The 21,876-nt window shown below is 40.0% G+C and overlaps 1 protein-coding gene across 7 annotated transcripts in view; it reads left to right on the plus strand.

Moving 5' to 3' along the window:
• LOC123377364 (U2 snRNP associated SURP domain containing) overlaps positions 1–21,876 on the plus strand; it is a 67,126-nt gene that overhangs the window by 14,654 nt on the left and 30,596 nt on the right. For 3 of the 7 annotated variants that reach the window (XM_045030188.1, XM_045030191.1, XM_045030194.1), the window contains exons 2-10: positions 6,434–6,481; positions 10,851–10,955; positions 13,756–13,870; positions 14,273–14,409; positions 15,948–16,015; positions 20,689–20,783; positions 20,863–20,898; positions 20,983–21,065; positions 21,574–21,739. In XM_045030188.1, coding sequence (XP_044886123.1) covers positions 6,434–6,481; positions 10,851–10,955; positions 13,756–13,870; positions 14,273–14,409; positions 15,948–16,015; positions 20,689–20,783; positions 20,863–20,898; positions 20,983–21,065; positions 21,574–21,739 — 853 coding nt within the window. The remainder of the gene's footprint in view (positions 1–6,433; positions 6,482–10,850; positions 10,956–13,755; positions 13,871–14,272; positions 14,410–15,947; positions 16,016–20,688; positions 20,784–20,862; positions 20,899–20,982; positions 21,066–21,573; positions 21,740–21,876) is intronic. The other 4 variants (XM_045030192.1, XM_045030190.1, XM_045030193.1 and 1 more) reach the window with 3 other exon arrangements.

The raw sequence follows: 21,876 nt of genomic DNA on the forward strand, positions 1-21,876 counted from the left end.
AGCAGGGTGTGAAAACACACGGCTCCCAGCGCTGTACGTTATTCCCCACAGGGAGGTGGAGTACGGACAGCGCTGGGAGAGAGCTCTCTCCCAGCGCTGGCGCTTTGACTACACTTAGCGCTTTGAAGTGCAAGTGTAGCCATAGCCTGAGGAGCGGACAGGTCAGCAGGGGTATATATCTGGCGCTATAGCTGCGCCACTCCAGGGAGCGCCCAGCCGACCCACCGAGTATTGCTAGGGTAAAAGTCTTCCGAGCGTGCACGCGGCGCGCGCACATCTAACTGGAATGGATATGAGCAACACATCTCGAAGAACAACAGTTACAACGGTGAGTAACTGTCCTTTTTTCAATCAAGTTAGCTTAATATGATTGAAAAGGCCTATTCTAGGCTACAACACAGCTGGATAGCACCTTCAGACTTGTTACTGTGTATCTTAATGAGTGTTAATGTAACACATTTGAAAAGTTCTCTTAACTCAATCTAACACAATCGAAAAATACAACCTTTTGCTGACTCACTTAAATTGTCTACACTTAAACCGCTACAGTGGCAAAGGTGCAGTATCACTTCAGTGGAGAGAGACACTACAGTGACAGGAGGGGTTCTCCTATAGTAGTTAATTCATCTTCTTGAGAGATGGTAGGTAGCATTGTCTTCACAGGAGGTTAGATTGGCTTAACTATGTTATACAGGGGTATGGATTTTTTATGCCTTTGAGTGATGTAACTGGGTTAACCTAACTTTTTCACGTAAACATGGCCTCTGTCAGTGTGGAAGAACGAAAGGCAATAACCATGAGAAAAAAGTTAACAGTACCGGTTGGTTTAATTGTTGCTATTCAGAAGCATGGGTAGCAGTGTGTAAATGTCAAGCAATGACAGTTTCCTTTGGGGGTACTTGTAAAGCTGTGAGCAGCAACACAGGCAGGGACGAGTTATTCATGGGAGAGTAGTACCTGAAAAATAGATTCTGCTGTAATGGTAGAGCAGTGCAAACTCTCCCCCTTTGCAGCAGCCGGGAACAACTGGAGGAGATTAGTGTGTCACATTTATTAGACATCTATAAGTAGAATCTGATACAAAAGCTGGAGTCCAAAACAGTCTCTAAAGCTGCACCTTAGCAGAAATTCCATCACCCTTCCCGGTATTTAGGGTTGGTTTCTTTCCCACGACATTGCTGTTGGATCTGTTGGTGGGACATGGCATCCCCTCTGTTTTTTACATCTTCTATCTAGTATGTTTAATCTTCTAGCAAATTTACAAATGTTACATGATCACATGAGTGGATAAAAAAATCAATGATTTTATAAACCTTTTTTTTTAAATTGTTTTTTATTTAAATCAGTATTTTTATTAAAAAAGCATCTAAAGATAGTTTTAATTAAGATACATTTATAGCTCAAAGATATCTGATCATGGAATGGGGATTATAAATTCTAATTCTACAGTATGAGACATAATATAATGTATGGAGATATACCTATCTCCTAGAACTGGAAGGGACCTTGAAAGGTCATTGAGGCCAGTCCCCTGTCTTTACTAGCAGGACCAAGTACTGATTTTGCCCCAGATCCCTAAATGCCCCCCCTCAAGGATTGAACTCAGAACCTTGGGTTTAAGAGGCCAATGCTCAAACCACTGAGCTATTTCTTTCCTGGATTCAACCTGTAGTAACATTCAGAAGATGAGCCTGAAAATCCAAGGTAAAGCTTACCATCAAACTACAGACTAAGTGGCACCTTTAGCATAAACACTCTTTATAAACCTCAACCTACCTCCCTCATTCAATAAATATTATCTATAAAAAATGAAATATTTATGTTTATAATGAACTATAGCCTGCCTAGTAATTACTTCTGTTATTAAAAACTGGCAAACTCAATTCAAACTGATACAAACTAATTTTACACCATTAACAAAATGAGGATGACTCAGTCCATGCCATTTTACAACAGTGCTTATGTAATATCTATAGTTATTTAGCTTTTATTGTCACTCTTATACTGAAAATAAAAATGATAATTCAGTGCTTTGTGGCAAGGCAAAAGGCAATTTGCATAGTTATCTTTTTAGACAAGTAAGAGAATTAGGATCCCCTACTCACCTTTCACTGAAATTCTAGTTATCTAAAAAGACTGAGGAAAGATTTGCTAGTATGTGCCACAGATAGGCCTTGCCAAAGACAGGTGGTTTTTGGCAACAAGTTCTTAACCTTTGCTAGCTTTTTGTTTTGTTCAGCCATGAACTATGTCCCTTTTTAAGTGATCCTTATGTAAAAGCAATTATATTTAAAGATATCCAATTTGTTATTAAATCAATTAAAAATAAACTAATGCAGACACGACAACATATGAAGAGCAGTACATATACATATGGTCTCACCATAAATAGGGTATTTATTTTAGAAGAGATTCCTTATTAAAGCTCTCTTAACGGTGGCTGAAAGTTCAATTTTCCCTTCTCAAAGAGTAAGATCCTTAATTTTAGATGATTATAGTTAATTGAAAACATTTTTAGAGAGATGCTACAGAACAGAAAAAAGTGCAAATTACATTAAATACATACATGCCTGTCCCTCCCTTCTCACATTTATCTCCAGACTTCTTTTCTTTGTCCAGATCTATTCCACCCCCAACAATCTTCTGTTCATTGAACTTTTTGAAACTTTGCACTTTGAGAGACAGGTAAGGGATTGACTCTGTGTACACAAATTTGCAGAGGGACAATAGGGTTGAGGTTTGTTATTTCTCACCTCTCTCTCTATATCTATTAATTTATTTTATTTAAAAAACATTTTTGCTGTTAACAAGCATGTTATCTCTGGAGACACAAATCCACAGTTTGAGAACTGCAAAACTAAGCATCTCTGATGATATCTTCTAGACTGAACACTGAGTCCCATTGGGTAGATAGAAAAATTAACCTAAATAATCTATACAGAAGCCCCTGGAACCCCATAAGATTGGGTCCCTAATCCATGAATTATTGAAACTCATTTACAAAACTTTTCTTAAACATTACATGAATGTATTGTCTCATACTATAGAATTAGAATTTATAATCCCCATTCCATGATCAAATATCTTTGAGCTATAATGTATCTTAATTAAAACTATCTTTAGATGCTTTTTGAGGAAATAACCTATTTTATAAAAAAAAATGATTTAAATTAAAAAATCCCATTTTTAATTTTTTTTAATAAAATCATTGGTTTTTATCCACCCATGTGATCATGTAACATTTGTAAATTTGCTAGAAGATTAAACATACTAGATAGAAGATGTAAAAAACAGAGGGGATGCCATGTTCCTCCAACAGCAATGTCGTGGGAAAGAAACCAACCCTAAATACCGGGAAGGGTGATGGAATTTCTGCTAAGGTGCAGCTTTAGAGACTGTTTTGGACTCCAGCTTTTGTATCAGATTCTACTTATAGATGTCTAATAAATGTGATACTCTAATCTCCTCCAGTTGTTCCCGGCTGCTGCAAAGGGGGAGAGTTTGTACTACTCTACCATTACAGCAGAATCTATTTTTCAGGTACTACTCTCCCATGAATAATCACAAGAATGCCAATAGATTACAATATGTGTTGCAAATCCTTGAGCAAGTGGAATGAATGCATGTTTTTGTCCTTTCCTATCAATTTCTGGTTTCCCAAATATTAGGCTATATGGAGCCATATTTTCTTCTGCACTGAGGTCCACTTGTCAGAGCAGGTTGTGGTAGGGTGGCATTTCGGAGCCAGTTTTACAGCTCCTGGATTCTTTGGGTTTATCTATGCTTGCCTTGTACATTAGAGCAACCTATAGATCTGAAAGAGTTCCTATGCACTACCTGAACAGCTTTAAATAGTAATTTGCAGGGTATGAATCCAGGCCATGACTTTTCTAACTCTTGGTTTACTTGCTTGAATTTGGCAATGATTACAAATTATTGCTACCTGATAGATTTTTGGAAATCACTGTAATCTAGCTTGTTGGTCTCATTCTAAATCTACAGCATAAAAAGTCAGAAAAAGCCAGAAAAATTAATACTCTTGTTTGTTCTCTGACAACACACGTTGAATTGATGTTGAGATTGACCCTTTTCCTCTCTCCTTCCCTCCTCCAAAATTTCTGGAATGGCACACTTGTGGGGTAGAGTAGAGAACATCGTGCTTTTGTGCGTTCTTTACATGAGTTTCAAATGTTGTGTCCAATCTGGCATGTTTCACATACACCAAAGATTTTATCCAATATACTGTCCTATATGCCTTAGGCAACACAGATGAAATTTCACATTCTACATATCCCCACTGTTGTTGAAGTTATGTACTAATGAAGAGATACAGCCCTCAGAAGGGTAATTTCTCAATCTCCTATATTAAGTTTAATAAAACAGCTTCAGTTACTTATTGGAATATAGTGGAAAACAAACTTACAATTGGGTCTAGATGTCCTTAGGGTTCTGTATAAATTCCCTACAAATATTGTACTACTTGGTGCAAAATGGTTGCTTTTATCCTCATTTCTTTTTTTGGAAAATTGCAGTTCTAGCAGCTGCAAGCTTGTGGATTACTATGATATGGGGATTATCTCTTGTATACTTAGTTTTACCATGTTCATGGTGTTGGAGATGTTTTCAAATACATTAGTTTTCTTTGGTAATTGATATCCTTCTCTTTTGCGGATATAGCTGTCCTATATACATACAGACACCTCAGTGTTCAAGTGAAAAAACTCATTACAAAATAAAGCTTACTAACATCTACCAGCTACAAGGTTAAAGGCTAATATTAAAAAAGATATCAAGAAAGAAGTAGAAACAAACATATCTTTCAAAAATACTAAATTTACTATTCATAGAAAAGCAACAATGCTCTTCACTTTTTAACACAATTTATATATCAAGCCAATAACTTTAAATGTGTTTCATGTAATTGATTAGTTTAAAATCAAATTTGATGTCAACTAGTATGTGTTTTACTAGTAGGGGTTAACTTCATTGGGTTGGGAAGGTTAAGATTAATTCTATTCAATTCTGGTTAATCACAACATAGTAATAACTTTTACTAATATTACTCCTGGGGGAATGTCCCCTGCAGATTTCTTTGCTTTCTTGGGGGAAAAAAAAAGACTTGACGGGGAAGTAAAGGGAAACCTGCAAGAGTGGTCACACGCCCCTCCCTGGCAGCTCAGGCAGGTTGGTTTGGGCACCCAGAGCAGCTGGTAGAGACGTAAATCACCGCTGGGACCGGGTGTTGGGTGGGAGCTCTGCAGTCATGTGTGAGAGAGACATGCTGTGTCCCATTTGCAACATGCTCGGCATGGAGAGGCAGGGCTTTGGGATGTTTCTGAGGAGGTAGGTGTGGGGCAGAGCAGAATGTAGAAGCCTGCCTGCTTAGTGAATTGTTCCCATTGTCTCTGTAAATTCCCCCAGGATTATAAAACAGGTGTAAAAGTTTTAAGGCTCCTTTACGTTGCCAGAGTGGTGTAAAGGCCTGTATGGCCTTCTAAATGCTTATGGTGCTTTAGTGATTAGAACTTGTCTAAATTTTTGGACTGAGAAAAATTCCTATCAAAATGTGCTCCGTTAGCTGTTTAGAGCTGACCTTTTTGGAGATGGTCAATAGCCAATAGTGTGCGTTTGATTCCCCAGCCCTCACTTGCTCTTCAGTTGCCTGTGATGTAACACTGAGCATATGGCTGCATATATTTGTTGACTAATAACTAGAAATAAAGGGTCAAACCTAGCTATATTACTATTAGACAAAGGGAGTTTGAGGATTTCCTCCAAAGCACCACACTCCCATTCTCTAGCCATTGTATTGTAGTTTAAATAAATTACCAAAATAATTGAAACTGGCATGATTATATTGCATTATTTTGACAAATAAAACATGCAGAATTTTAAGTGTGCAGAATTTTTACATTTTCGCGTAGAATTCCCCCAGAAGTATCATATCAACAAATCACATTTATTAAATAATTTGATAACTTAAGACAAATATAATGAGACAAATAACATTATCTTTGAAACCACTTCATGTTGACAGTTTCAAGATGTAAGCAGGTTCATTGCAACAGGCCTGGAATTAGTGTTTAAGGTGGCCTCCTTCCCTTCCTGAATCCTGGTGGAAGTGATCAGTTTATGAAATCCAGAGAGCAGAATTGAGATGTTTATGGATAAGGGCAAGAACCCTTTTTCTATTCTTCTTCCTTTGTTGCCTCTGACACTATCAATCCACATTGAGTATGCCAGTTGTACTGCTCAGATACTTAAAAAAAATCTTAAATATACAAGGGCAAAGATGCATGCTGGGATAGAGATGGAAGAAATTGAAATGAAAATGGAATCCCAACAGCTGCATCTGAAAGGGCCAATGTCTTTTGCTTATCAGTAAATGCTGCTAGTATATTCTTAAGTGACTTTTTTTCCCCATCATTTGCAGGTCAGACTGCCAGATACGGTACAAACGACTGGATCTGCCGATAGTCACGTAAGTCCTAAAGAATATAGCTATTAGATTGCAAAGAATACTTCCCCTATTTTGCCACAGTCAGCCCCCACTGCTGGGTAATACATATAAACTATTGATATTCATTAGTAAATGATTCATAGAATTATTTTAACCTTGCTAGCCAGTCTCTTGAATGTCTGTCTGCCTCCTGGGCTTTTAGCATAATCCAGTGGTCCCCCAACCTTTTTGTGTCCAGTAGCACGTTCATGTTTTCAGAAGAGTGTGGTGGGCGCCAACAATTTTTCAAGGCTTATTTTGTATTTGTACATTAAATAATACGAAAAACATCATATTCAATATACATAATATAAGCAGCAAAGAATCCTGTGGCACCTTATAGACTAACAGACGTTTTGGAGCATGAGCTTTCGTGGGTGAATACCCACTTCGTCGGATGCATGCGAAAGGTATTAATTAAATTATTCGGCAATTATTCTTTCATCTTACCATGTGAATTTGATCTTTTTTATCTACCTGTAAGAAAAATTAAGGAGTTTTTACAAAGTAAATATCATAAACAGTTTTCATCTTATTTATTTTAAAAAAGTAAAACATTTTTGAACTGCTGGTCCAAATATATTTATTATTCTTATTTTAACATAGAATGAAGCCTGCAGCCCCGGAGTTCTCTGTCCCTGGCAGGCGCTAGGCTGTGGCTTCTCTCCCCTGCTGGGCACTAGGCGGGCGCACATAAATGCCCCGGTGGGCGCCATGGCGCCTGTGGGCACTGCGTTGGGGACCGCTGGCATAATCCGTCTGCAGGCTTCAGAGATATGACACTCCTCATTTTAGCACTTCAGAATATTCTCTTAAATAATTTTGAGAATTTGTCTTCCCCTCACCTCTCTTTCTTGCCAGAAAGGGGTAGATTACTATAACAAGATCCTTTCCTTCATAATAATTACCAATATTAGAAGAGCTCTATATAATAATAATAATTGCAACTGCAATAGATGCTTGAATAAACTAGTTGTAAAGAGAGGATATATAGTTGAACAATTTGTTCAGTGTTCTAGACAAAGTGTCGCTCCTTGGCTGCTAAATTAAATGATCTTTTAAGTGACCTGGTGTGTGAACTATTGTTTTCTAATTTAAACCTCTGCTTTTTAGAATGCCTAGTAGAGCAGATTTTGACAAAGTCGACTGGTTAGGTTACTTGCTTTAAAAAAAATTTTTTTTTTTTTGCCTTCTTGTGGTCATTTCTTATTTATCTCCATTATATATCTGGTAAATTGATAGGCACACAAGCTTCTGAGCCAACACACAAATGATCAATCAATATCGCCAATGGCCAGGGTTGGGTGCGCTGGATGGGGAGGGCTCTGAGTTACTACAAAGAATTCTTTCCCAGGTGCCTGGGAAATAGAGCTCTGAAACACAGCACAGCTTAGTTTGCACACAGGATTTTTTCAAAATTTCAGTCTGTATATGTTAGGTGTTCTGTTGTTAGCTGCAAAATTGCTTATAAATCACCAGCATTATTATTTAATGACAGGATGTAGGCAGCTTCATTACAACAAGCTTGGCGTTAGTCTTTGAGGTGTCCTCCCTCAATCCTGGTGCAGAGCCTTTGTATGAGTTAGAAAGACCTAGTTTGAGTTCAGTTTCAGGGTGAATTTACAGGCCTGATAGCGACAAAAATATCCTTTTCCTTTATTTTTAATTTTTTTTTGTGTGATATGCTCTGAAAGTTGAGACAGTAAACCTGTGGAGCCCCTGATTCTACTTAGTTACTTTTTAGAATACCATTGCACTTCAAAGCTGAATCAGTGCATAGCTTAACAAAAGTTAGGAAAAAAAAAACAACCCCAAAAACCAATCTACAATGTTGATGATTTATAAGCAATTTTGAATCTGATAATGGAACACTTCACATTCACAGTTTCAGTCTAGTTTTGTATACTACAAATGGTGTACCACGTATGGTCAGCAATTACAAACATCACTTTCGTTCTGATCAGCATACTGATATTAGGCATGTCCAGACAATCCATTCAGTTTGGGCCTGCCTACACTAAGCGAGGAAACCGTTGCAGGGATGCTGCATAAAAGGGTTGATTGTGTTGCTTGACTTTGCAACAGTTTTAGTATGTAGAATACTGATTTTTTTTTTAACACACCCTCTTTTGATGTTTCTGAAACACAGTTCACCATCCAACTGAACTCCCGAATCACTTCTCCCATAGTGACTTGCACCTTTCAAAAGATGCAGGAGATTTTGTATGACCTCCAAATGTGAAAGGCTATATATTGTGTGATTGAGCCAGTCAGTGCAGGTGCAATACTTGTGACTTCCTGCTCTCACAGGGGAGAAACCACTGTAGACTGCACCAGCTCAGTTTGGCCTGGGCTAAATATTTGCTCCCCAGCTGAAATTAAAAAACTTGTTACTAAGCTTGCTAGCCAAAAAAGATGAAGGGTGTATCATCAAGCTCAGCAGCCAGTGCCGTGGTGAGAAATCCTCTATCCACCCCAAGCCTCTAGGAAGGAAGCAGGTGTTTAACAGAGTATTGATCTTTGATCTTGCCTGGCCTTTCCATCCTTTGTATCAGCCTCTTCCCTCCATGCTCCAGTCTGACTACTTAAATGGCAGTTTTCTCCTCCCTCGTTTTGTCTCAATTACTCTCCTCTTTCTGGCAACCTCTATTTTTTGGATGGGACGGTATTCCCAAATATTCAAGTACCTATCTCTTTTTATAGTTTTTCTAAGCCATATATAATTCCTGTCAGTTTTGTAGCTCCTATAGGATTTTGAATTACAGCAAAGTTTTCCTGGGAATCATAAGGGCACAAAACTGCTTTAAGACAAGTGAGCCACTTCACTCCCCAGGCCAAACTTCTCAGTGTTCAAGAGTAGTGAGCCTTTGGCCTTCTTATTCTCTTGTTCCAATTGTTGGACTCTATTCTTGTCACACATCTAGGGTGGTGCACGTGTGGACACCAAGCAAGTATTATAGTTCACGTTATTTCAAGCAATAGCTTCTTATTGTGCTTTTTCATGTTGTGTAAAAATGGCTTTGAGTAGGAAACTTCTATTAGAAGGGGTGGTAAATGGCTGAGACATTGAAATTCCTGGGAAATTCCATTCCAGACAGAAGTTTTTAAGCTAACATTTTTTTTTTTTTTGCTGCTGATTCTGAAATCTCTTTGGTATCATGACTCAGTTGTTCAGTTTACTCACTTTAACTTCTCACAAAGTGTGGGACCTGCAATTTAAAGAGGTTGTGTGTTGCTGAGTTAGCAGTTATTAGCATCGTGTATAAATGAGTTGATAGTTGTGGTAGGGCTTTGAAAATATTTTTGGGGGATGAAGTGTCATACCATATGTAGAGATGTTCTGGTGACTGCTGGGGATATTTTCTTTATTCCCAGATGTAGATTCTTAGTTTCAATAACAAACAGAAGTCAAATTATTTAAAAATTGAGACTATTTTCTACTATCTTTTGACTATTGGAATTTCAAAATAAGTTTGCTGTCTTGTCTCTTCTGCTCTTCCCAAACCTCCCCCCTGCCCATTTCTTGGAGAAGTCCTCCCTCTCAGTGCCTTACCATCTTTCTTCAGTCAGCGAAGCAGGAGAATCCTGCATATGATCAATTATTACTATTTCAGTTGTGCAAGTGTAATTGTGCTTTGTGATCTTCCTTCTTTGATAGTCTTAAGGGGAAGAGATTAAATTGGGAGAGGCAAGGAGAATGAGAAATTGGGGAATGAAGGCGCTGGTCCTGAAAAGTCTCAAGAATATAACTTTCCTCTGTATCTTCCCATAGCAAAAACATATATTTAAACTCCTCAGCAGTCCTTTCATTTTATTTCCATTAAAATCCTCCATCATCACTGGCTAGGATCACAAAATCATTCTTCTGGCCAAGATAATTTAATTAATTGCAACTCTTTTTCAGTGCTTGTCTGTATTTCTTAAATGGCTGCAGGGGTTGCCACTGAGTTATGGAACATATTGTTCTCCAGGTTTAAGCAAGTAGGCATCTTCGGCAGAGTCATCGTCTGCTGACCCATGTATTGGACTCACAGACTTTGTTAGGTTTCCCACAAGTTAGCTCAGAACATATCACAAGACCACCAACCTAGTTCATCTAAATTTGGATGTTAAAAGCCTCCTTCCTAGGCTATTGCTGAATAGTTTTAAATTATCAAAATATTTCAAAATTGTATTGCTGTTGAAAAACTACCTGTCCTGAGGGACAAGTCCAGGCAGACTTCAGTTTTTTTCCAAGTAACTAAACCAGATTGGGTGAGTTCTTTCAGGTAAAATGTTACTTTGGATGTTAGATTCAAATAATGAGATGCATTTAAAAATTACTTCTCTAAACATTCTGTTCCTTTTGTAGCCTCTTTTGGAAAACAAACTTAAAGCATTCAGTATTGGCAAAATGAGTGCTGCCAAGAGGACTTTAAGTAAGAAGGAACAAGAGGAGTTAAAAAAGAAGGTAATGGTAAATAGACCAGGTTTTTTTTTCCTTCTTTTATATATGAAATTACCTTGTCATTATCTTATCCAAATGAAGAACTGGCAGTGAAAATAAAAATTCTGTTTCAGAGAATTGGTTGTAACTTAACTTTTTAAAAATGTAAGTAAATAATACCTTAACTGTATTAGTTTATTTCATGTGGTAATTTTAAGAATATTTGCTGCCAACTGTATTGGGGAGCACAGAAGTCTGCCTTTGAAATGGGGAAAAAAGCCAGGATAAGTCTAAATGAGAGATCAGATCCTGTGGCTTTCCTGTAAGCTTTGGGTTATGACAATCCAGCGACTGTTGTGACATTCAGTCTGTGAAATCAGTCCCTCCCTTTGACCTACTGTCACCTCAGGTGACTTTTCTCTTGTGTGGTTTTATGTTGTATATTATTTGACTTTAATTGCTACCAAGAGAATCAGTGGTACTGTTCTGTTTAGATATTTCAGTGCTGAAAATGTTTTATTCTACAAAATAGATTTTACTTTCAAACTAGAGATTTTTATCTTGGGAACACAGTAAATTTTTGTTAAATATGATTTGCTGCAGAAATGCACATATCTGATGTAAAATGGCTTAAGAACATATTGAAATTTGGAATTTTAGCAAAGGCCTTTAACATGTTTTAATATATTTTAACTCTACTTTTGTCTATGGTCTTTGTAGTGTTTTTATGTTTCCCGTCTTCTTTTTAGTTCTGAAATTATAAATCATTTAAAAAAAAATCAACTCTACATTTATTAAATGAAGCAGCAAAGAATCCTGTGGCACCTTATAGACCAGGGGTCTCAAACTCAAATGACCCCGAGGGCCGCATGAGGACTAGTGCATTGGCCCGAGGGCCGCATCACTGACACGCCCCCTTGCTGCCCCTGGCCCCACCCCCAATCCACCCCTTCCATGAGGCCCCGCCCCTGCCCTGTCTCTTCTCCACCTCCTCCCCTAAGCGCGCACAGTTTTAATAAATATATACACTCAGTAATGCACCTCACTCAAAGGACAAAACACGCACTTAGATTTACTGCCTAAGGCTCTGGGAGGGAGTTTGGGTGGGGGAGGGGGTCTGGATGCAGGCTCTGTGCTCGATGCAGGCTCCAGGCTGCGGCAGGGGGTGGGGGTGCAGGCTTTGGGACGGAGTTTGGGGATAGGAGGGAGTGCAGGGGTGAGGGCTGTGGGGCTGAGGGCGAGGGGTACATGATGCAGGAGGGGGCTCAGGGCTAGGGAAGAGGGTTGGGCTGTGGGGTGAGGGCTGTGGATGAGGGGTTCATGATGCGAGGGGGCTCAGGGCTAGGGAAGAGGGTTGGGCTGTGGGGTGAGGGCTGTGGATGAGGGGTTCATGATGCGAGGGGGCTCAGGGCTAGGGAAGAGGTTTGGAGTGTGGGGTGAGGGCTGTGGATGAGGGGTTCATGATGTGGGGGCGCTCGGGGCTGGGGCAGAGGATTAGGGTGCGGGGGGATGAGGGGTTCATGATGTGGGGGCGCTCAGGGCTGGGGCAGAGGATTAGGGTGCGGGGGGATGAGGGGTTCATGATGTGGGGGCGCTCAGGGCTGGGGCAGAGGATTAGGGTGCGGGGGGAATGAGGGCTCTGGCTGGGGCTGAGGATTAGGGTGCAAGGTCCTAGTGCCTGCCCTCCGCCAGTACTGGCAAGGCAGGCTTCCCTTACCCTGAGCCTCTCCAACCCCAAACCCTCAGCCCCAGCCAGAGCCCTCATTCCCCCCGCACCCTAATCCTCAGCCCCAGCCCTGAGCACCCCCACATCATGAACCCCTCATCCCCTGCACCCTAATCCTCAGCCCCAGCCAGAGCCCTCATCCCCCCCCACCCAAATCCTCTGCCCCCCCCCTGAGCGCCCCCACATCATGAAACCCTCATCCCCCCGCACCCAAATCCCCTGCCCCAGCCCCGAGGGCTGCCCTCCCCCCCCCCCCCCCCCCCAGCCCGGCCCCGGCGGGTCCCGCTTCCCTTCCCCCGGCCCGGCCCCGGCGGGTCCCGCTTTCCCCCCCCCTTACCCGAGCGCGTCTCCGGCGGTCCCGCTCAGAGCCGCGTGGTGAGGGGGCGGGGCTGTGAGCTCCCCGCCGAGCGCAGCGCTCAGCCCAGCGCTCCCCGCCCCGCCCCCTCCCCACGCGGCTCTGAGCGGGGCGGGGCTCAGGCGCTCGGACGGAGACTCGGCGCTCTATGCGCCGAGGCTCCAGGAGAGGGGCGGAGGCGGGAGCCTCCGCTCTTCTCTTGGGGGCCCCTGCGGAGCTCCCCTGGGGAGCTCCGCGGGCCGCAGGGAAGAGCTCCGCGGGCCGCATGCGGCCCGCGGGCCGCATGTTTGAGACCCCTGTTATAGACTAACAGACGTTTTGCAGCATGAGCTTTCGTGGGTGAATACCCACTTCTTCGGATGCAAGAAGTGGGTATTGCATCCGAAGAAGTGGGTATTCACCCACGAAAGCTCATGCTGCAAAACGTCTGTTAGTCTATAAGGTGCCACAGGATTCTTTGCTGCTTCTACAGAACCAGACTAACACGGCTACCCCTCTGATATTTATTAAATGAGTAATCATATTTGACTATACAAACCTAGCTGTTTGTCTCTAGTTCTTGTGTTAATAATTCTTCCCACATTCCTGCTCTGAAAAATTGTCTTGTCTGAAAGTGAAATTTATATTGAATTAAAACAGGTATCATGAGCTCTAGAAAATGAAAAGGAAGGTCATATAGCTGCTTAAGGTTAGATGTCTCACGGATGCTGTTTGTAAAAATAGTAAACAGATTTAACATTGGTGTGTAGGAGGATGAGAAGGCAGCTGCAGAAATTTATGAAGAATTCCTTGCTGCCTTTGAAGGAAGTGATGGTAATAAAGTGAAAACATTTGTAAGAGGAGGAATTGTTAATGCGTCTAAAGGTAAGACTTGAATATTTTATCCCCAACAACTTCTGGTTAATTACAAAGAAAAAGGTTAGGTTTGGATTTTATTTTGTGTTTAATGAAGTACGTTGCTTGCCAAAAAGTTTCTCTATGCTTATAGGACGTGTTTATATAAATCCTTAGCATGTTAGTGAAATTATCACTTTTTTATATTAAAAGGAAAGTGTTGGGTTTTTTTTAAACCAACTACACTTTACACATGCCTTTCCTGAGTATTACAATTGCAGAGTGTGATACTATTACAGCATTTCATTTTGATTTATAAATAACTAATTTTTTAGCTTCTGTGTTGGAGACAGAATTTCATAAATAGATTAAAAAAAACTGATTTGGCTCATTATGTAGTAACTGTTAACTGAGTTCCTTTTTTAAATCCAGATGAACATGAAACAGATGAAAAACGAGGTAAAATCTACAAACCTTCAGCACGATTTTCAGATCAAAAAAATCAGCCAAATCAGCCATCCTCTAATGAGAAGCCTCCATCCCTTCTAATGATAGAAACCAAAAAGCCTGTAAGTTATTCTTCTCAAAATATTTTCTTCCTGTTTAATCCCTATTCAAAGCACTTATACACATTAACTGCGTAGAGTAGTTTTATCTCCATTTTTTATATCAGAGGAACCAAGACATGATGGACATTAAGTGATTTGCCCAAATCATATAGTAAGTCATTGTAGAGATTAGAATGCAAAGGTCTACTAGCCCTGATGCAGAGTGGTATCCAGGGCTCTCTAAAAAATGGTGCTCTGTCTTAATTTTGCGCAAAAGAACTATTGTACATGCTCTAGTATTCTTTTTAATCAAGATAACTTCATCATGAATTAATACTTGGTGAATATTAAAAGAATGTTCCCAATCGCTTTTGAAATATATATAGTTGGTAGCACCAGCTATTCTGAAGGTTTCAAAACAGTTTTCATTTTAACCATCTGTTTTCAGATGCGTGTAACTTTAAGAAACTTTTACCTTTTGGACTGATCTACATTTTCCATGCTTGGTCTCTGTCTCAAGGTGAATTTTTTTGAAGCTTAAGCAAAATTCCTTCAGTTCTTTGAGTTATGACCAATAGTTTGCACGACTTGCAAGTCTTCTAAGATGAAGCACTTACTTTCTCTTTCATTTTTCTCTTTTTTGTCAGTTTGCATGAATATTGTTAGTTTGATTTTGTTTTGCTTTTAAAAAAACTGGAAAAAAATACAAAAACTGTTAGGGGCACATTAAGATTGTGCAACTGAACACTCAAGTCAGAAAATGTGCAAGTTAAGGTTTAACCTGCAGACTTAATGCTCTTCCTGTGTCAATCCATTATGATAGTCTTTAACTACTTAATCATGTTTCCTAAATAGAATTCCTTCTACAGTCTTTAGATATGTGTGAAGCATCTATCGCATTGTGTACTAGTGTGGGAAAGTAACAAGTGATATTAATGCGAAACCACCCCAAACATAAAACAATATGCTGTGGATTTAGATAGTAGAGTTGGATACTAACGGACAACATAGAAGATACTTCACAATGTGCAAAGATTTTCAGTTACAAAAAAGCTACTTAGTTGCACTTCTTGAGTGCATTTTACTCCTCCCACCGAGCCCTTCACTGTCACGTTGCTGTAAAAATGTTACTGTCTGTGTAGCTCTGTAGTGAAGACTTGCCCTTAGTCACTAAGGATGTAGTTAACTTTTGTGATAAAGTAAGTGTTAAGACTGCCAAAGAGAATTACAAGATGTTAAACATGTATCTTAAGTTGTAAAGATAATGGTTGAACATGAGAACACAATTAAAGGTTTCATTGTAATGTATAAGCACGAAGACAGAGTTAAGGTTTACATTCAACTTTAACTTTTGTATTTCCTGACTTTGTGTTCAGAGGGCTCAGCCTTAATGTTTTTAAAGGTGGGTTTTTGTCTGTGGTTCAGTCATTAGGAAACCTGTAGACCAAAGATAATATGGATTGGAAATCATCTAAAATACAGGTCACCCAAACATTTCTTTGACAAACCATTCATTATATGTTCTTCTGAAATATTGGCTGATGTATCCTTTATTTTAGCCTTTGAAGAAGGGGGAGAAAGAAAAGAAAAAGAGCAATTTAGAACTCTTCAAAGAAGAACTAAAACAGTAAGTTTGAATGTGCATGGAATGCCATAATAAATTAGCAAAAATGGCACAAATGTTTGAATTTTCCCCTCTTACAGAGCTCAAACCAGGGCTGAGATCAGGGTCTCAAACACTTGAGTGCTATGCCAACAAAGTGCATGGCATCCACTCGCCCTTTGGAGGAAGTCAGATTTCAATGTTAGTAGCCAAAGAGTTTGCCTCTTTTTAAGCATGCTGGCAAGCACTCTTAAGGCCCATGTGCCAAATGGATTACACTGAGTATGTGCAGACAGAGAAGCCAACAGGGTTTGTTGCCTTAAAACTTTCACAGCAAATAGATAACTCAAGGGGATAAGCAGTAAGCCTTTGACCTTTACTAACTTGCCCGTATCAGTTTGAGTCCCAACATGGGCTAATGTCTGGAAAATGTTGTAAGTCACAAAACGTCTAAAAATGTTAAAATGTCTGTTGGATTTTTGTTTTATTTTGGGGGAATGCAATTCCCCCCCCCTTAAAAAGATGTGAATGCTTGCTGATGGGCAGGGGAGCATTCTTGGGGGTGGAGAACTGGGAGGAATGGGGTGAGAGGGGTTTGGGGCTGGATCATGAGGGGAGGGATAAATGGGGTTAGGTGGGAGTTCAGGTGAGGGACACTGGGAAAAGAATATGGGGGTAAGTTGCAGGTAGACTGGGATGTATTCGAATATCCACAGATACAGTTAGAGCCCTGCAAATCCTGCAGATTCCTGCTTTGTATGTTTCAGGGAATAGTAGGGGTGGGGGAGACACCAATCTTTTCTCACATGCTTAAAGTTACTGTAGCTATCATTGAATAAAATTACAAAGTTATTGGGAAACTGACCGTATCTGAGATTTCTCTCATTGGCTCTGTTAGCAACCACACACTCCAAACATTTCAAAGCATGACCATTATTCCCATTCCGCTGCAAGAAATTGTGCTGGAGTAAGAGGGACACAGCACTTAGGAATCACATAGCAAAGGGAGAACAGTGCGCTGTGACTCAGAAAACCTAGGCGCTCTATTTGTTTGTCATTGGCCTGCGTGGGTGACTTTGGCCAAGTCACTTCACCTTTCTGTGCCTCAGTTTCCCCATCACTATAAAGTGAATAATGTTTACCTCCTTGCGATCTAGGGATAGTGTATCTAAGAGTTAGGTATAATTTTCATTACTGGTCCACGGGTAATTAATCTGTCATTAACTGCACACCTGTGTGGTAATTACAGCTGCCTAAATGACTGCTAACTTCTACCAACAATATTTCTCATGCTGTTAAAAACACTGGGCAATTAAATGGGGAAAAAACCTTAGTGAACCCAGACAGGTCAGGATATCTGTCTATAGCTTGTGCCATTCCAGAGCGTCGAGTTCAGCAAAAGTCAAACTAGTGAAAACTAGGAAATACAGAGTTAAGGTACTGGCCCATGCAATCTTAACTTTGTCGTCTTTGAGCCATTTTCCAGTAAATCCATAACATGCACACTCATGGTCTGCCTTTGCTCTGTATGGAACAGGAGTTTCCTATGTTCTTGTACTTAGACAACTCCACAGAGAGAACACCACATCTACTAGATTTTTACAATTCCTTCAACCCCTTTTACTCCCCTTTCACCCTTGTGCATGCAAATCCATTAAACACTCTACTTTCACTTACCCTTCATTCACCCCATACCTAATTGCTGACAATCTCCAAGGGGACTACTGTGCATCATTAGTGACACAACTCAGTGCTGAAATGAGACCTACTGGATTTCTGAAGGTACATATACACCTCTTTCCTTTGATCTCACACACAGGATTTGGGGAGAGGGGTCACATATACCCATAAAATGTCATGCACCCCCCCCCCCGATAACTTCATATCACAATCAACTCTTCCGTGCTGTGCCAACTAATTCCTTCACCATTCAATATGGCTATACCTACAGAGTGAATGCAGCTGGGGTTCATGCAGATGCCTATTGCTAGCTCCAGGGGGCAGAGTTAAGGTTGCATGGGTGTGTACCCTAACTCTGCATATCCTGTTTTTCACAAGTTTGAGTTTTACCGAACTTGATGTTCTGGAAGGGCACAAGCTTTTGTTGGATAGCCTTAAATCTGGGATAACAGAATAGTGGGTTTTTTTTTTGACTTTATGCTGGTGTTCTTGCTGCTCCACCACCTCTGGGACTGAACTGGTCATAGCAGCAATGATAAGTGTTTGCAAAAAAAAAAAAAAAAAATCAAATCCTATTGTAAGACTCAACATTAGTTCGAAGTCTCTGCTAAAATGATCAATAAAATTAACAGTGTTGACACTTAAACCTTTCTCTTTAGGGTTGAATCTGTCGGAGCTCTTTCAGTTTGTCTGATTATGGCCTTTGAAACTGTGCACTATTGCCTTCCTAGTTGGAAGGATATCCTTGTAACTAGAAAGGTTAGAAATGTAATTCAGCTTAAAATAAGACCTAAATTTTGCAAAAGATAGTAAAAATACAAAACTCTGTGTGGAGAACCTAAATTCCACAACATGTCTGAAGTATTTCCAGGGACTAGCAATGAGTAATATTAATTAAGGGTGCTTTTGCGGATGACCCAGGATGACTACTTTGGATCAGTTAGCTGCTCTTGCAGTTTAAAGGGTAAGTAGAGATCAGAGTTTGGATTGGATCAACCAATCACCAACATTATACTTCATTATCCAGCTAGAAAAACTGGGATCAGGGCATCCTCTGTTTTGCTAGATTGCTCTCAGTGCAACTTCCATTCCAAAGAAGGAACTTAAGTTTTTTTGCTCTTCCTATTACTTGAAAATGAGCCACTGAGTACCTTCAAGAGTGAGTACTACTTTTTATCATACTGTCACTGGTTATATGATGTATGGAAACTGAAGCAAAATGATCAGATACTATAAAGGAAGAGGAAGTTGAGGCTTCTCTTTTCACTCTCTAAGGATCCAAAGAAACAGCATGTATTTCAGTAGTAGATTTGTTCCCCTTCCTGTGTATTGGAATAATGAATAACAAAGTATTTGATTGTGTCAGTGTCTCTTACACTATGGCCAAAGGAACTGTGGAGTGATCGTGGTAATGAAAGATTTCAGTTTTTTCAGTGAAGATGGAATACAAAAGCAGTTTAGTCTAAACAAACCAAAACAAGAAAATTCTGTGGCTGAGCTTTGCACATATCTCATTGGCTATGCCGAGGACTTCATGTCCATGGACCAGAAGCAATTTATAGGCTCCAGAGTGTTGCCTGTGATCTCTGGTTTCATTAGATGACTTGTGGAGCATAGTATTGTGGAGAGCGGGGTTGGGAGGTGTTAGCTTCTGTGTGTGTGCTTGTGTGCTGAGATCATGGATCTTAGCCGGGGGATAGAGCAGATTGTAGCTGAAGGGAAAACAGTCAAAATATCTTATCCTTGGATAAGAAGGTGTGCAAAGGAGGGCAGGATGGTCTGGGAGGGTGCGGGATTGAAGAGCGTTTTTATTAACTTAATTGAAGAGCAACAGTCAATCTACAGTTCAGATGATTTTTTTTTTTTTTAATGAATGGAATTGTTCTTTAAAAACAGAAACAAGGTCTTTTATAACTGAGTACAGAATCCTCTGGAGAGAGTCTGAAAATAAGGTAGACTCTTTATATCAGTGGTGGGCAACCTGTGGTCCGCACGCTGCATGCGGCTCGTGAGGGTAATCTGCTGGTGGGCCACAAGACAGTTTGTTTACATTGACCGGAAACGGCAAACCGTGGCCACTGGGAGCCTGTTTCCGGCCAATGTAGACAAACTGTCTCGCCACCCACCAGTGGATTACCCTCACGGGCCGCAGGTTGCCCAGCACTGCTCTATATCACAGATAATAAAATACCTGTATGCCATGATATTACATGTTTTGTTTTGGTAAGGTAGGATAGGTGAAAAGGACACTTGGGAGTCTTGTGGGATTGATAATTGATATAGAGACATTGGGTTATAAATCCACAGATAGCCCTTGTTGATAGTGACCAAACTTTATTACTGTCTCATGGCTAGTTTGTGTATATGAAATGAATTGGTGGTCTTATTCTAGCTCCTAAAACACAGATACCTACATTAAGAAAAATCACTACATTCAGCAAAACGTCCAATGATTGAATATTAATTTGTGTGACATTAATGCCAAGAGGCCCCAACTGAGATTGGAGCCTCATTGTGCTGTGTGCAGTACACAACATGAGAACAGGTCCTACACCAAAGAGCTTACAATCTAAATTTAGTCAAGACCGAGAAAAGGTAGGAGAGGAAAACAAGTACAGAGAGGTGAAGTGACTTGCCCAGAGACACATGGTAGGTCAGTGGCAGAGCAGGGCACAGAACCCAGGTCTCCTGATTTTTTTTCAGACTGGTGCCCTAGACCTTGATCTTGTAAATTGAACAACTTCTTGCACCTACAGGTGGCCCATCCAGGTTGGGGTAATGGCACACTAGGGGGGTGAAATGGGGAAGATTACATTTACGACTATTTGAGTTGTCCCATTTCTGTGGCTAAGTGGAAAACTGGCAATTTGATACTTTTTACTGCCACTACCTTCATTTTAAAATGACTGCTAAAATGACCAAAGAATCATATTTTGGAAGATATTATTTGAAAATTTGTTTATTAGGAATAACTTTGAATTGTAGATAATTGCTACCTGTATTTAACATTTTTGTAGAATTCAAGAGGAGCGTGATGAAAGGCATAAAACAAAAGGTAGATTAAGTCGTTTTGAGCCACCCCAGTCAGATTCAGATGGCCAGCGCCGTTCCAGTAAGTAATCAATATTTTATTATGTTTGTTTGTTTTATAAAATGTATAGACTAAATATACATAATCTCTTTTTATATAGTGGATGCTCCTTCAAGAAGAAACAGATCTTCTGGTGGTAATATAGATTCTTTTTTCATTTAGTACCATATTGTGTCACTTTAATTAATGTTTGGTTATAATAATATTCTCTTCATTTTAGTACTGGATGATTACGCACCAGGTTCACATGATGTTGGAGATCCAAGCACAACGAATTTGTATCTTGGAAACATTAATCCTCAGGTAAGGTTGGATGTAGCCATGTAATTAAGAGCAGGAGTTACATTTGATCCAGTTGAACTCTTTCAGGAGTTTGCTGTAGATTTTTATCTCAGTGAAATTTTGTTTTATGGTGGCTAATTATGATTACGGACTAAACACTTAAAGTATTATATATTAGTGAAAAATGTTATGGCACTGTAGAGATCCGGGTTTAGATATTTTAATACTGAGGGTAGGGCATTCTCTGTGGAAGCATTTCTGCTATAGAACTCCTTGCTGGAAAAGATCAGGCTGAGGTGAAGCCTGACTGTGGTTGGGTCAGAATATGAGATGTTCCTTTTCAAGAGAGCCTTCCCCATAGAATATCACTCATAAGCAGCACCACCCTGAAAACTCCCAAGCATCTACATAATCTCCTGTTTTTTCAGAGAATTGAGAGAAATAATATCACAACACTTAGATACCAAGGTGATATAGGTGCCTTAGAAAAACTGTAACTGGATGCTAATTCTGGTTTATTTTCCTATAGATGAATGAAGAGATGTTATGTCAAGAGTTTGGGCGTTTTGGACCATTAGCTAGTGTTAAAATTATGTGGCCAAGAACCGATGAGGAAAGAGCAAGAGAGAGGAACTGTGGTTTTGTTGCCTTTATGAACAGGAGAGATGCTGAACGAGCATTAAAGAATTTAAACGGTAAACGGGACTTTAAATTGTGTCTAGTCATAATTACCTTTTAGGGGAGGCCTGAAATATAAGTTTGGGAGACATGTATCTTAGAATTAAGTTCTTTCAAAATGAAATAATGGAAAATATTGTGTGTCATAGAAAAG

Source organism: Mauremys mutica, chromosome 9, assembly GCF_020497125.1.
Source record: "Mauremys mutica isolate MM-2020 ecotype Southern chromosome 9, ASM2049712v1, whole genome shotgun sequence".
NCBI lineage: Eukaryota > Metazoa > Chordata > Testudines > Geoemydidae > Mauremys > Mauremys mutica.